Genomic DNA, 17539 nt, shown 5'->3' with positions numbered 1-17539 from the left:
GGTTAAGATTTACGCGTTCTTACCACTGAGCCATCTCGGCTCTAGTTTCGCTTAGTTGAATTTTATACGCTCGTAAATAATTGTTATAAGTTAGTCTATAATTTTCATTTAAGTGAATATTGTAATAATTTCGAAACAATAAATATCTTAAATTATGTTAAGCACATGAAAATTCAGTGGTGACCCAAAATTTTTAGCTAAGATTAAATTGTTCTAACCACTGGACAATCGGCGCATTATAAATATCCTATGATAACACTAAAAATACTGACTTATTAAAAAATATATTAATTAATACGTTCTAATTTTTAGGATTAGTAGCTTAAAATAATAATCAGCGTCAATCAAACCTTATATCGTAAACTTCACGGCTTTAACTTTCTTATGTAATATAATATTCCAAAGTATATACTTTTATAAATAAGGTGCATTAATCGATAATATTTTTTTTTATCCTGGGACATTATTCACACACGCCATCTGATCCCGAACTAAGCAGAGCTCGTACTATGGAAACCAGACAACTGATATACTACATATATTACTTTTACTCAGCTCAGGACAAACAGACATGTTCATGCACACAAATGTCTGTCCTTCCCAGAACCTTCGACGTGAAAGGCAAGTATCTACCAACCACGCCATCCGGGCCGTCAATACATACTAATATTATAAATGCGAAGGTAACTCTGTCTGTTAAGCCTTCACGGCTATACCATTGAACTGATTTAGATGAAATTTGGTGTGAAGCAAGCTTAAACACCAAGGAAGGGCATAATCTACTTGTTTATCTAAAAACTGACACCCTTCTCCGTTACACGCGGGATGATTTATAAATAAGGAGACCTTTTTTGGTAATACATAATTAAAAAAAAATACAATAAAACTAATACGTAATACGTAAAACAAAAGATGCAGAACGTTTCGAAGAAGGTTTCAATTATATAATACTGTTATATATAAATTTTGGCTATTTACGTGACAAGCGTGAATTTCATGTTCGTGTTGATAAATAACGCGTGTAAACTATGATAAAAAAAAAAAAAACTCGGAATTAGTATCCGTTGATGTTATGCAGGATAAATAATTAATTTATATTAAAATATCTATGTATGTTGCCAAAAACGAGTTCATTAATTTTTATTTACAATGTATAATTTATTTATTTAGGAGACAAATGAAAATTAAAAATAATTACTCTAAAAATCGTGACCGCGTGCAATGGTGGCAAGAATGGTAGCAGCATTTCCCCTTTGAATCGCAATTACGATTCTCTGGGTGAAATTGAACGCGAAAAGCGAAAATGATGAAAGTTTTTGCACTATTACTACAAGATTTCAAGTGCAAACGGAACAAAAAATATTATATCTATGTTTTTTTTATATTATTGTTGGGCAGACGAGCATATAAGCCACCTGATGGTAAGTGGTCACCAACGCCCATAGACATTCGCATTGTAAGAAATGTCAACCATCGCTTACATCGCCAATGCGCCACCAACCGTGGGAACTAAGGTGTTATGTCCCTTGTGCCTGTAATTACACTGGCTCACTCACCCTTCAAACCGGAACACAGCAATACCAAGTACTGCTGTTTTGCAGTAGCATATCTGACGAGTTGGTGGTACCTACCCAGACGAGCTTGCACAAATCCCTACCACCACTATACTATGTATTCAGTTATATTTCAATTCTGCTTAAAGCTCATTAGTTATGCAAAACTTTAATTCCTTAACCATTTATATTCAATTGAATATTTCTGAATGTTTTCCGAGATCCTTTGGTAAAAAAATTGTCTTACGAATTTTTATAAATTGTCGAGTAACAGACGCGCATGACTGACGCGATACCATTGGTCGTAAGCAAAAATAATCTGTTTTTTTTTACAATTAATAGGCCAGCGTTTGACCGTTGACTTGCCTGATGTTAAGCATCGACACGGCCTAAGATGTAGCACTTGCCTATAAGGAACCTGTTTACTGTGGTACTTGAAATGAAATTGTAAAAAGATTGTAACCAAAACTTGGGACGTAAAATTAAAATGTATATAAGTTGTTAAGTGTAATAATGTTGTGTTATATATAAAGATATTACTAAAGAACCGTTGGTACTACATACACTGCATATAAGTAGGTATCCTTCTATCGTTACTATTTTTATTCATTTAATTATTGAACCATTTTTTTAATTAATTAAAATATAATTGATGAAGCGTTCGAATGAATTTTGCAAATATTCGGCCCGACTTCGTACGGCTACGCTTGTAATATTAGATATTGTATTTCTTGTACTTAAGATGTTTAATGTTCTACGTGTAATACTTTGATTTCGGTTGATAAACATTTTTTCTTTATATTCAGAATAAATTTAACCTCCCATTAAGGGTTCCCTAGGGGAGAACCATTAAAGTTGAAATTTCCAAAAACCTTTCTCTTTATAATAATAATATCCTGGGATATTTTTCACACACGGCCATCTGATCCCAAAATAAGCTTGTACGAAGCTTGTGCTATGGAAACCAGACAACTGATATACTACATATACTACTTTTCTTTTGTAAATACATACTTATATAGATAATTACATCCAGACTCAGGACAAGCAGATATGTTCATGCACACAAATATCTGTCCTGGGTGGGAATCGATCCCACAACCTTCGGCGTGAAAGGCAAGCATCCACCAACCACGCCAACCGTTCGTTTTTCTCTTTGGATGCTTATGTTATGAAATAACCCAATATCACATTATATATTATAAATAAAGAAATATTAAACAAGAACTGTTTTTAATCTACAGCAAAGCTATTAGTGAATCGCTTGGAATATGTTAATATAAGATTTGTATATATTTACTTCTTCCATTGTAATATATTATTGTTTTAATTTAATTTCATTTGACAATTAGATCACTTGTGTTAATAATGATTGAAATACGTTCATTACTCACAATAAGTATTAATTATTTCATATGAAAATAATTAGCACGGTCAGTGCATGCCGACCAGTTACTTTTCGGTCCATCGCTCCTCAAACATCTATATATAGATGTTATTTTCGTAAGTAGAGCATACTTTATATTAGTCTGTTGATAGAAAGTGTTTTATATATAGTTAATTATGAGGGTAAGTTGAATAAAAAATTTCTTTGCTGATTCGAATTTTTAAAATATAATTTTTTTATGAAGTTAAGAATTTTTTTTTTATATTTATATTTAAAGACTTTATGCACAGACATTTTTATAAAATGCAAAATTGAAATAAAAAGAAAAAAATACACATTACAAATTTAAAGCAAAAACACGCCGTTTAAAAGATTGTCCTGTGGCATTTTACCCAAGACGCTGGCACTATTGCCTCTCTGCAACGCTAGACTCAGCCTTTGGGCTAAATAAGTGCCAGCTCTTGGGTCACCAGAAGTGTGGACCAGTTTCTTAGAAAAATCTTTTATGATTCTTTTTATATCGGACGACCATGGACACAATGTTTCAAAACTCAGCCCCGCAATACCATATTCGTTGGATAAAAGTGAATATTTGCGGCTCTTGAGTATTTGAGCAGCGGCTGCACTGGCCTTACGAGACATTTTTTTATTAATTTACATAATAATTAATTACATTTAGGCTTTAAATATAGGTACATAGTATATATAATATAGTTTATACTTTAGTTAGTATACTTTTGTATAGTTGAATAATAATTGAAATGAGCAACTGTACAAATTGTGACCGCGTACAATGTTGGTAAGAATACTAGCGGCATTTCTTCTTTGTATCGCAATTCTGATCCTCTGGGTACAACATGACCCAGCCACACTTTTTTATGGTGAACGGATGAACTACCCGATGTTAAGTGGTCACCACCGCCTATAGACATTGGCGATGTAAGAAGTATTAACCATTCCTTACATCGCAATGTGCCACCGAACTTGGGAATGAAGTTGTTATGTCCCTTGTGCCTGTAGTTACACTGGGTCACTCACCCATCAAACCAAAACGAAACAATACTATGTATACCCAACCGTTTAGCAGTAGAATATCTATAAATATAAATTGTTATTGAGCTATTCCTAACGGGTGGGACTTCAGCTTGAGGGTATGACAGTAACCGGAGGGCTTACAACGGACGCCTGTCGGCTGACGGCTTGTCGTATACCGTTGAGCTATTAAACTAATATACATATAATCTTTAAACCATCCTTCATATATCATAAACATAATAATCTTATAAAATGTCCATTCAAAATTGTTTCTAAGAACCTACCGGATTTTTTTATTTCTTTTAAGTCTCCACCATCTTTGATTTGTTTGCGCATCTGTTTTCGTACTATAAATATCTGCCTCGTAAAATACCTATCCAGGCTTGCACAATGTCTATAGAGTCATCAGAAATGGCATAAAAGTGTTTTTTTTTAATGAAAGTTTTTGCACTATTACTCCAACAGTTGAAGAGCTTCCACTGCAAACGAAACAAGAACAATTTATTTGTAAAATCGTTTCTCCTGACATACTTTTACACCGCCAAAACTACTGATTCTACACAGCTAAATTTGTAACATAGAGAAAGGTTTTTGGAAACCACAACTTTGAAGGTTACCCCCTAGGGAACCCTTAATGGGAGACTAAATTTGTTCTAAATATAAATAGATAAATAATGTTTATCAACCAACATCAGAGTATTATACAAAGAACATTAAACATCTTCAGTGAGTGCAAGAAAAACAATATTACAAGCTTTCCCGTACGAATTCGGGACGAATATTTGCATAATTCGTTCGTACGCTTCATCAATTATATTTTAATTAATTAAAAAAAATGTTTCAATGTTATTAAATTACAAAAATTAGTAATACTGGGCGGATATGTAGTTATTTAAGTTTATCTAGTTCAGACAGACAGACGCGGCGAGGGTACTTTTATTACATATAGTGATTACACGCTCCAATGCTTGGTATAAATATGTAAGAAATTCCTCAGTATATTTCCCTTCACCGCCGAGCACATAAAAACAAATAAGCGTAAGAAATCTTATTGCTGGGGTTTGAACCTACAATCGTTGGTTAAGATTCTGGTCTTCTAATCACTGGGTCTAACGTAACTTGGTGGTAACTTTGTAAGCCCGTTGGGTACTTCAATCATCAGATATTCTACCACTAAACAGCAATACAAAGTATTAAGACACTGTAACTAAACGCACAGAAGACGTAACATCTTAGTTCCCAAGGTTGGTGGTACGCTGTAAGGAATAGGAAGCATTTCTCTATTGGCAATGTTGGTTATTTAATCATATCAGATGACCCAATTGTCAGTCCGTTTTTCTACTTTTTTTTTAAATTTAGAATATTTAATTTACTTTTCCTATATTATATAGTTAAAAATATACAAAATTTATTATTTTAATTTCAGTTAATATGTTTCTGGTGCGCCGTCATAGCGACGGCTGCGCAAGCGCAGGATGGGGATTATTACGGACCACAAACATTCCAACAAGTGAGTTTTACTTATATATATATATATAAAATATAAATACAGTATATATAGTCTTACTAATAAACTTTATATACTTGTAAATATTAGAACACGTTTACTTTCTTGATGTGAAACATTTATTGTACTGTAACAATGATTCATTCAATAGAAACTAAAATTCTTCAAATAATATTAGCTTTACTGACTAATTAAATAAAATCACATGTGAAAAAACTTTGATTAATTAGACGTATTATTGAATAAAGAAATAATTATCTATGTAAGTTACATTTTGATTGTAGAAAGAGAGTAACGAGTGAGTTTCTTGTCAGTTCTACCCGGTAGAATATACATCCGAATCAGTGGTATCTTTTAAGGGGAATGCCCATTCTTTATAATGTCTTTGGCCTAGCATGAACATTAAAAAAATGTCGTAATACTATACTTTCAGCATTATAAGACATTATAATAAGTGTAGTGTATACACGTCTACAGTTATGTATTAATTAGTATTTTATAATATTATTAATATATATAATCTATGTATATATTATCTGTCATCTCGGGTGACACATCGCAGAGCGCGGGAAAATATAATAGATTTTGGTATTGGCGCGAAGTGAGGACGGTGTGTGTGCATAGCGAGCTGATGTATAAAATATAATATATATTATTCAATTTGTAATACCAATCGTACGCTTTACTTAAAGCATGGTTAAAGGGTGAACATTACAATAAGGGTTTTATTTTGATAAAACTCGCGAGATATGATACAATAACGACGATGATATGTGAAATATAGAGGTCCCGCAGTGGTCGAACCTCGACAGCAATTCATTGCTAATGAAAACGATTCCGTACCGTAACAGCCTGTGAATATCGATCATCGGTTAAGATTCACGCGTTCTTACCACAGGGCCATCTCGGCTTTTTGAATGAAAACGAGATTAAAAATAATTTTAAAAATAATATACCTTTTGGCTTTCTGCACTTTTTATTAATATAAACATTAACTATGCCTCATCTCACAACACTTCGCGCGCGCTATATGCTTAAAAAGGGTTACAAAGTCTTCATTTCACGTATTAATATATAGGATATGTATATGCTTAAAAGTATGTAATATACAAGAACATACAATTCTCGCTTGTAACGTTAATAGTCTAATTCCAGCGGGTGAAAATACGAAGTCGAGCTACTTATATATTAATATTATATACTAAATACTCCGAAATGTTCTGCATCTTCTGGTATAAGTTGACGAATGACGAATCTATACATGTATAATAATGTGTTTTATTAAATTAAATATTTAACCTAAAATATAATTACGAATTTATCTATTTAAAAAAGTAAAATATGCATTCCTCCCCGGCGGGGAATCGAACCCCGGTCTCCCGCGTGACAGGCGGGGATACTTACCACTATACTACCGAGGATGTGGCTGAACATGCGAAATTATTGTATATTTTTTTAAATAAGAATATTTGAATGCGTAAATCGATTCAGCATAATTAAAAAAATATATATAATATCAATTCGTATATCAAAATTTCATGTCAAAAAAGTCAGAGCTAAGATAGCCTTCGATAATAATAGTTAAATAAAAACAAAAAACAATTTTACAAGCTTTTACTTACTTCGCTTCGCTTGTTGAATAAAACTAACTTAGCAACTTATATTTAAATCATTTCCATTGAGCATTGAGCTTAGTAATTGTTGAACAGATATATAACTGTCATTTATTACATATATATATATATATATATATATATATATATATATATATATATTTATTATATCACATTTTAGGTTCCTAGATCTGCCATGTTTCAGCCACTGGATACGCCTTGGGCTTCATCACAGAGGACAACTGAAGTAGTAAGTATAGGCTGACTAGTGACAAAATTATTGACATCGATTGACTGACTAGTGACATCGATTGTCATTTTTAATCTGTTCAGAAATAAGACACCGTTGTCAGTGTAACGTTATTTATTGTCCGATATAATCTTAAAACAAAAAAAAAAAAGTTAATTCCTCTAATTTTTTAAAACTCCTACCATGACAGTTGTTCTCTCCCATAATGACAGTTAATGCCCAGATGTAATTTTATTATAAGTTTTGTTTTTTTTTTTTCTTTTATAAGTTTATAAGCTTAACTTTTTATTTTTAAGTTTTATTATTACTCGTTATTATAATTTTTGTAGCTAATTTTATAACATTTAACTCACATTTGCACAATTTAATCTTAGTTTAACAATTGTTTACCTTTTTTATAGTTACTGTGTTTTTTATTGAGTACCACTATGTAACATTTAATTGAAGGAGCACACATATTTTAAAATATTATTCCACGATGTAATGTAATCGTAAGTGTGTATCATTTGTTGGAGATCCTTAATAAATAAATAAATTATATCCGACCGACCGATACAGACAATCAATAAATTGCCAACACATTGGATACAATTTGCATGGCCAACGCCACCAATATTGGGAACTAAGATGTTATGGTCTATCCTTGTGACATTGATTCACTCATCTTAATTAATCAGTAACAGTAACAGTAACAGCCTGTAAATGTCCCACTGCTGGGCTAAGGCCTCCTCTCCCTTTTTGAGGAGAAGGTTAATTAATCACTCATATAATATTGTTTATCTGTTCGTTGCAAATGAACCTTAATGACTCAGTAGTTAGACGACGAGAATCTTAACCGAAGGTGAGTTTTCATGTGCTTAATTTGTGATTATAATTCATCTCGTGCTTAACGGTGAAGGAAAACATCTTGAGGAAGTCATGCGGTGGAATGTGACAGACGAATCCCACCTTGGATCAGCGTGGTGGAATAAACTCCATATTTCTTCTTAAAAAGAAAATAAGGCCTTAGAACAGTGGGAAGTTTGAAAAATAGTTCCTCTGTATTACCAAAATTCACAATAAAAAATATCTAACGATAAATCAAAATGTACATTGTTCAAGCTGACTTCAAGCTGGCTGGCTGGTCTTTGTTACATTGAAAATTTGTAAAAAATTACATGATCTGACAAAAAACTCGATGAGTTTCTTTCACCAGCTCTTCGGTCAGGATAATGCTTATCGAATGAGGTCTTTCAAGCCTTTTTGAACCTTGATTTTACAAAATACATTTAACGTTACCACCGGCTTAGTATAGCATCGAGAACAACCAGCAAGAAACGCAGCAGTTACTTAAATTACACAAGTATTTTATTTATAAAGAAGTAAATTATATATTTAAATCATAAAAAATCAAGGAGTACTGTCTCCTCATTTTTATCATTTATGTATATATAATTATTTATTATCTATGCCTTATATATCAATGTTTTTACTGACGAAATTTTAATATATTAATTGTCAAAGCTGAAAGTATTTACTTCTGGAATTTTAGTATAAGGCGAACACCTTGCCAAGGATGTGTTTTTTTGAGGCGAAAATTTGGTGCATTAAATATTATAATAATACCTAATTTCTTTTGATCATGTCATAGGTAAACCCGTACCGCCCACAGCTGTTCAACCCGGCTAGCGATGACGTGACACCACAAGGTACCACCGCGCAGTCCTGGAGACCAAACCCTCCGCCGGTTTATGAAAATTACAATCGAGGTTTGTTGTTAACTAAATAAAATTCCTTTTATAATTAGCGAAGTAAATTTTATTTAAAATTTTTATGCAAAATTTTTATGTCAAATTTTGTTTTTTATGTTATAGTTAGGCGGACGGGCAAATGGGCCACCTGATGTTAAGTGGTCACCACCGCCCATAGATATTCGCGATGTAAGAAATATTAACCATTCCTTACATCGCCAATGCGCCACCAATCTTGGTAACTAAGATGTTACGTCCCTTGTTCCTGTAGTTACACTGTACATACTAAGTCTTGCTGTTATGTGGTAGAATATCTGATAAGTGAGTGGTACCCAAACGGGCTTGAAAAGCCACCACGTGTACAGTAACAGCCTGTAAGTTTCCCACTGCTGGGCTAAGGGCTCCTCTCCCTTTTTTGAGAAGAAGGTTGGGTACACCACGTGTATTTTTTTAATAATTATTTAATATAACACACCTCCTGTTGACTAATCAACTATGACAGAAACATTCACGTGCGCTAACTAAGCGTTTATAATAATTCATCTGTGGCTCGGCGGTGAAGGAAAATATTGTGAGGAAACCTGCCTGATGTGTCCAATAGAATTCTGCCATACGTGTATCACACCTTTTGTTTATATATTATATAATATGGTTTTATATCTATCGTTCTAGGCTCAGATGGTCCACGGTCAGAAAATTGGCGCGTTCCTTACGGCATTTCAAAGGAACAGCAAGCGTCGATCCTGCATCACAAACAATCTTTGAGCTCAGGTTTGTTTTTATTGGCCGATTTCGGTCTAGACATTCTCAAGAGATACTAGCTAACGGCATGGATATATAAACATATGCAATTCGAATACACTTTCGACGACAAAATCTTTCCGAGTGCTTTTCTGAGGCACGGGATCACTGTCAATTTCCAGACTCCAAGCTGCTGCTGAGTATTTCGCGACAAAGAAACCAACTTATTAGTGGCTCGACCCAGGTTTGAAACCCAATACCTCGGGATCTGCGGCCTTATATATAAGGCATAAGACCAACCAGACAGATGGCGTTTATGCTATATGCAATAATAGACGTAAATATAATTTCTATACTTCACACTGATGCGTTTAGTGGATTGTTACGATATCAGATCATATCTTGGATTGGAGCTATACGTGATGTTTCCAATAAATTCTTCGTACCAGTTCGGGTTTCTGGAACTTAATAGTTATACAGTTCAAAGTCTTTATACAATATAGAATGGTTTAAACGTGTTTATTGATTGTCAAAACCTGACCTGATGAGAGCTCCGTTAAATTCTCTCTGTGTGCCTAGTGCGAGGGTTTTTACTTATTCGATTGCGTTAACGTTAACTGTGATGAAATTAAAACAGCGCCATCTAGTGACAGTAATCGGAATTCCATTCAAATTCGCATTCGATACAATATAAATTTTTTTCTACACACACGGCCATCTGATCCCAAACTAAGCAGAGCTCGTACTATGGAAACCAGACAACTGATATACTACATTTACTACCTTTCTTTGTAAACACATACTTTTATAGATAATTACACCCAGACTCAGGACAAGCAGACATGTTCATGTCTGTCCCGGGTAGGAATTGATCCGACAACCTTCGGCGTGAAAGGTAAGTTTCTACCAACCACGTCAACAGGCCAATTTAACGTCAACGCTATCAAAAAAATTCAATTCAATTTATTTGCTTTAAACAAAATATACATATTTAGTCATTATATTATGACGTGCAAATATTTTAACTTAAATTAACTATTAAATTGAATACTTCAAGGCATTACATTACATTAAATTACATTTAAAAAAAAGTAAATAAACTCACACTAGACTCTCTGGTTGATATCATTCTCATCTGATTACGAGAGTGAGAGAATAATGTTTGTTTGTTTGAATGAATGACAAGATCTCTTAAAGCTGGCTTGACATATTAATTGTGAATATATCCACCAGAGGGCGCTTTCCGCTTCGAATACGCGTCTGACAACGGCCTTGCAGCTGGCGAGGTAATAGAACCCGATGGGTCCAGGGTCGGTGCTTATCAGTACAAGGATCCGAGTGGACAGCTCGTGAAGTTGAAGTACCGTGCTGGAAAGGAAGGATTCCAAGTAAAAATCTTTTTTTTTATATTCGATGTCTATAAAAGAGGAACCAATCAATTCGTCTATCATTTGTTTCACAAATAAATTGCGAATCATATACAATTTACTTTTTAAAAGATCTTATGGACTTACTTTACTGTTTGAATCATCTGAACAGACTTTTCATCTGAAGCAACATAAATGGGATATGTTGAGTGAAACGAGATGCATATAGGAGAACTTGATTAGACGCAAAGAGAAAGCATTAAAAATACTTTGTCGGGCTATAAATAGTAAAGGTATTTTTTATAACTTACTTATGCTATTTCAGATTCTGGAAGGCAGTCATTTACCGAAAAGCCCCGAACCAGTAGCGCCAGCAGCTCCAAGTAATTATTTATTTATACAATAATAAGAATAATGTCCTCCAGACCGATTGCGGCCACGGCGGCCAATCTCAAGAGAGATTAGCCAACTGCGCAGGACATATTATAGTGCACGAGTGTGTGCGCAAACACAGGTGCACTCTCTATTCCCTAACTCTCATAATCCGATGGGACGGCTATCCGACACGACCGGAAAGAGTTCAGGAGCAGGACCAACGGCTTTACGTGCTTTCCGAGGCACGGGAGTGTACACGCTTCTAACTTCCAGACTCCGGGTGCTACTGAAAATTTTCTGATAGAAAAACCCAATAACTTTTTATTGGCCCGACCTAAGAATTGAAACCAGGACCTCCGGGTCTGCGGTCTTACATCAAGCCACTGGACCAACGAGGCAGTCATATATTGATTTGTTTATTGTTTTAGGGTAACTTTTGATTTTGGAAGTACATCACAAACGCTACTTAGCGCCTTTTCAGTTAAACATTGATCTATCTCTTTCTCTCATTATTGATTTGAAATTCGAAAGAAGAAGACAGCATTGTTAAACTAATCATCGGCTAATAAATGTTTTTGAATAATCGTGAACCGTGTGTGTGAACGTAGAAACGAACTGTATTTTTCGTTCACACTACGCGTAAGCTGAGCGGTTGCCTAACGAGAAGTTCTACTAAATAGCCAAGCAATGAACGTGAAGCGTAGTGTCGTAGCATTACACAAGTGTTATCGGTTTGGTATGAACGAAATTTTTTATATTTAGGTATCGATTTTAGACTTTAAGTTAGGTGTGAACACTCGCTTATAGAATAGGTAGGCGGACGAGCATATGGGCCACCTGATGGTAAGTGGACACCTTCGCCCATAGACATTGTAAGAAATGTTAATCATCGCTGACATCACCAATGCGCCACGAACCTTGAGAACTAAAATACTGTGTCCCTTGAAAAATAATTATAACATTTAAATGACACACTTATAAAAATAACCTCACATTTTACGAGTGAATTAGTAAAATTTGTCCTATAAATTGTTAACTAAATTATATGAACATACCAGCAGGTAATTACTATTCAGAGGCATACGAACAACAACGCCGCCAGTACGATTTGCAACAGCAGTACAACCAACAGCGACCGGAGCAGCAGTGGCAAAATCAGGTATTAATGATTAGTCAAGAATTAATGATTAAATAACTACAAATTAATGATGCTTATAACGTCTCTTACGTTATAAGCATCATTAAAGGGTTAGTTTTGTTTGTTTAATTTTTATAGCATTTATGTGGTATGATGAATTGTATGTAGTATTTATAACTGTTTATGTTGAATGGTGGTAGTGCTTTGTGCAAGCTCGTCTGGGTAGGTACCACCCACTCATCAGATATGCATTGGTGATTTAAGCGATGGTTAACATTTCTTATAATGCCAATGTCTATGGGCGTTGGTGACCACTTACCATCAGGTGGCACATAAGCTTGTCCGCCTTCCTATTCTTTAAAAAAATCCATAAGACGCTACATTAAGGTTGAAGTATCGTTGTTTTGAGCTATTTTTGTCGATTAGTAAAGTAATATATATACAGAAATTTTGTATCAGTTTCTAAATAAAGAAATATCTTCAAACAATTCTGATGATGTTGAAATCCTCTTAACCGATTACAATTATGGTGGAGATAATGGTGGCGATTTTTACGTGCTTTTTGAGACACGGGAGTGCTACCTTCGAAATGCTACTTACATCTTTCTTATATTGAATCCCAATTGATTTTTGTTGTCTTACACTTAGGACCTCGGTATCTTTAGCCTTTTAATCTAGCCACTAGACCAATGAGGCTGTCAAACATAGGCAGATATAGGCTGGTGTAAGAAATAGTTTATTTATGTCTTAGAGTTGTAATAAGAACTTATCTTCAAATGGCCTCTTAATCGGCTTCCAGGTACAAGTAAAATAAATTTAATACAAATATACAAAATATATTTAGGCTGCTGAACCTCAGCGAGGTGCGAGTGGAGCCTCCGGTGCAGCTGCTGGCGCAGGTAGTCAATATTTCAACCAAAATTGGAGATCAGATGGTCGTGATGATGGACAGGTATTATATATATATTAAAATAATCATTATATATCACATTGCTGATTATAAATAACAAAACACATTAAAACATGACCAAATAATATTATAATCGAAGCATTAAGTATGTATCTAGCCTGAGCGATTTTGAAATGTGAGATATTTAATTAGCGCCATCTATCGGTACCGGGTAACATAAGCGCTTAAATAGTTTGATTTATGTACCTTTTGTTTTCAGTATCGAGATAATGATATAGAGGAACAAAACCGGGGACCACATTCATTTGGGGGCGGATACGCATTTGCTTTCAAAGGTTAAATAAAAGGGGGTCCATCCATTAGTGGGACTAGGGGAGACATTTGAAATAAATGAAATGTTTTTACAAATTAAATTGTTTTGATTAGAATAAAATTGTGGTACCATTTTGAGTTGTTAAAGATGATTACAGCTCATTTGATATGAATTAAACTATAATGTATAAACATTTTTATGATGAGAAATTTGTTTTATTTATTGATATAACGTTTTTTTTGTTTATATTAAGTACAATTTCAATAAGTTTGTCATCCAAGAACCCATATTGAAACAGCGCGGTGAAATAAGCTTATCTTTTTTTTATAGTAAAGGTAGGCGGACGAGCGTATGGGCCATCCGATGGTAAGTGGTCACCAACGCCCATAAACATTGGCATTGTAAGAAATTTTAACCATCGCTTACTTCCAATGCGATACCAACCTTGGGAATTAAGATGTCATGTCCCTTGTGCCTGTAATTACACTAGTTCGCTCACCCTTCAAACCGGAACATAACAATACCGAGTACTGCTGTTTTGCGGTAGAATATCTGATGAATGGGTGGTACCTATCCAGACGAGCTAGCACAAAGCCCCACCAATAAATACAAGTATCTCTTCAAGCCTTTTTCTGAAAAGGTCAGGACTAATTGATCATTACATTACACGCAGGTAAGATATTACACACAGATCAGTCAGTCGTTAATTTATCTGTTGAAATGTCAATTTATGAGAATATAAAAGGACATGACTTATATAGCTGCCAAGTTGAAAGGTAACCGTTAGGAAGATTATTTGGTAATTAGCCCGTAGAGAAAGAAAATAAAGAGATTGGAAGAATTAATGGAATTTAGTTTCGATATTTATATTTACATTTGAAATTGGAAACATCGTTAAATAGAGAAATAACTTGAATCATTATTTTTATAACCGTCACCGTAATTCAGATTTGAAAATGGAAAATTTTATTTAGATGAATTAAAATTGAAAGTTACTAAAACCGATGCCAAAAAGTTACATAAAAATATACATTTGTTCTCCTTACGTACAAATTTATTTTACAGAGTGGAAAACTGAAACATATAATAAAACAATAATTTAGTTCATATACCCACACTTTATTAAAACAACATGACAATATAACACAAACTGAATAATTTTAAAAACATAAATTTAACACTGATATGAATAAAATATTAGAAAATAAATAAGCAACATTGCTAATTAATATATTTGAAAAAATATATGCATAACGAATTATAAACATAAATAATTTTAAAAACATGACTAGTATATAATAATCGAAGCATTCAAACAATGCTAATATAAATAGTATTTATCATTATTTATCGACACGAAAATCATTACATAATAATTATTAAAAGCTTTAAAATATCACTAATGGCTATCACAATAACATTTTGATATATTAAGAATAAAATCTTTTAATTTACAAATGCTTCTAATTATTACTATCATACACTTTCAGCTCGTGGCTTCGTCGTTATAACTACAAACTTTTGAATATAATAAAATTACATAGTACAAATAGAAAAAAATGTATATTTAATTAAATAATTACATTGAACGAACCAGGACCTTTGTTATATTTCTATATTATTTTAAATAACCAACATTTTTTATTACATGTTGTATCAACTAATATAAGACATGAAAGGACCCAATTCCAGCTATGGATTATTTAGCATATTTTGTACATAGAAGTTAAGCATCAAATATGAATGATTAATAATTAATGATAAACAAATTCAAAATGTTAACGCTCATTATGTTCTACACTAGGTTTAATGATATTTTGAATATACTATTGCTTAACATCTAAATGAATATTTTAACGTAATGGTAAAGAAATGAATTGAATGAAACCATAAATCAATATGTAACAATAATGATGACGGTTTATGATAAACAGAAAGTCAGAAATTAATTATTTAAGAGTTCTGACTATTGCTAAACGTTATACACATTTCAATAACGTTGAACATCTAATACTGGAAGTTTATGTGATTATATTTTTTCCTTAATTATTATTACAATTAAAAGCCATTTATAAATGTTTTGAAAGCGCAGTTACCTATTTTGTATCATTATATTTTAATTATAATATACGTATTAATGAAAAGTTATGAGATCGAGAAATAGAGACAAACTACATATTAGGATAGAAATGTTGTTTAGTATTTATATTAAGAATATATTAATGCGATAGGAACATAAATTTCACAGGAAATTTTATCAAACACGCAGCCATACGTATATTGATAAAACTGTTCTTGAGAGCGAATATTTTAGAGTTAGATAATTATATTATTATTTTAAAAATAATAAATATAATCATGAAACAATTTCAAATAATTAATTTTTGGAATTATTAATTTTTTTTTATATAGAATAGGAAGGCGGACGAGCATATGGGCCACCTGATGGTAAGTGGTCACCAACGCTCTTAGACATTGGCATTGTAAGAAATATCAACCATCGCTTACATATCCAATGCGCCACCAACCTTGGGAACTAAGATTTTATGTCCCTTGTGCCTGTAATTACACTGGCTCACTCACCCTTCAAACCGGAACACAACAATATCAAGTATTGCTGTTTTGCGGTAGAATATCTGATGAGTGGGTGGTACCTACCCAGACGAGCTTGCACAAAGCCCTACCACAAACATATCTGATGTTTATATTTAATTATTAAAACATTAGAATTTATTTGTTTCAGACACATTCCTCAAGGACGCGTGCCATAAATAAATTCCTATCGCATCAGTACAGTACGATTAAACATTAAAACTACTTTTAATAATGATAACACGAACTATAAACTACAGTAAATATTCCTAATTTTCAAATAATGATTTAATCATTAACCATTGATAATTTTGGGTCAATTGTATTCTCGTTCAATGAATTTTTTGACACATTATAATTTAGTATTATATAAGAGGTTGATTAAAAATTACTGGATTATATTATTAATGTTCTTAGCTTGTAATATGAAGAAAATCTAATGACTATGAAAACGTCACAATATTTTCTAATACACGAATCTAGGATATGGAAATGTAGATTATGATTAATACTTTTAAAGTTAGTGCATGCATATGTATGTCTTTTACAATTATTAAGCACTAAAATCTTACTATATAATATATTATTGCTCTAATATTATAATATTAGACTAACCATTCATATTTGATGGGAATATGCGTTATAGATTATAAAGAGATTATTATAGCATATATAGATATACTACTACAAAAACCACAAAACACATTTATACTATTAGATATGACGAAATGATTTTTAATATTATTTCTAATGAATCAATATTTAATTATTGATATTTTAATGACGCAAAATCAACATGTAATGATAGTTATTTAATTTGATTTGTTGTGTGAGTGCGATGATTTATAAAAATATTATACCTTATTAATAAAAAAAAATGATATATTTGGTCCGTAATCAAATAAGTGTGCTCGAATAACGTGTGCATTTGAAATACATTATTGTATTTTTATTGTCAAATATAAAAACGTATTGTTATTGTTATTTATAACGCAATTTTACATATATATATATTAAATAAATCGTTG

The 17539-nt window shown here is 32.7% G+C and overlaps 1 protein-coding gene and 1 non-coding gene across 2 annotated transcripts; one reads left to right on the top strand and one right to left on the bottom strand.

Moving 5' to 3' along the window:
• Positions 1-3116: 3116 nt before the first annotated feature.
• Positions 3117-13952, top strand: LOC126779798 (uncharacterized). The gene is made up of 10 exons (XM_050503935.1): positions 3117-3122; positions 5402-5485; positions 7277-7345; positions 8976-9093; positions 9748-9846; positions 11050-11204; positions 11509-11566; positions 12617-12717; positions 13541-13648; positions 13866-13952. The coding sequence occupies exons 1-10, from the start codon at positions 3117-3119 to the stop codon at positions 13944-13946; spliced, it is 879 nt and encodes a 292-aa protein (XP_050359892.1). The 3' UTR covers positions 13947-13952.
• Trnad-guc (transfer RNA aspartic acid (anticodon GUC)) lies at positions 6832-6903 on the bottom strand. Its single transcript has one exon. It is a non-coding gene; the product is annotated as a tRNA-Asp (tRNA).
• Positions 13953-17539: the final 3587 nt, after the last annotated feature.

Source organism: Nymphalis io, chromosome 29 (genome assembly GCF_905147045.1).
Source record: "Nymphalis io chromosome 29, ilAglIoxx1.1, whole genome shotgun sequence".
In the NCBI taxonomy this organism is placed as follows: Eukaryota; Metazoa; Arthropoda; class Insecta; order Lepidoptera; family Nymphalidae; genus Nymphalis; species Nymphalis io.
Note: the sequence above shows the minus strand (reverse complement) of the source record. Positions and strands in the feature narration are given on the sequence as shown.

What these genes read in the sequence shown, in the direction of transcription:
- LOC126779798 (XM_050503935.1), top strand. An exon ending in GACCACAAACATTCCAACAA is followed by an intron (nt 5,486 to 7,276) that starts GTGAGTTTTACT and finishes ATCACATTTTAG; the next exon opens with GTTCCTAGATCTGCCATGTT. An exon ending in TTATGAAAATTACAATCGAG is followed by an intron (nt 9,094 to 9,747) that starts GTTTGTTGTTAA and finishes CTATCGTTCTAG; the next exon opens with GCTCAGATGGTCCACGGTCA.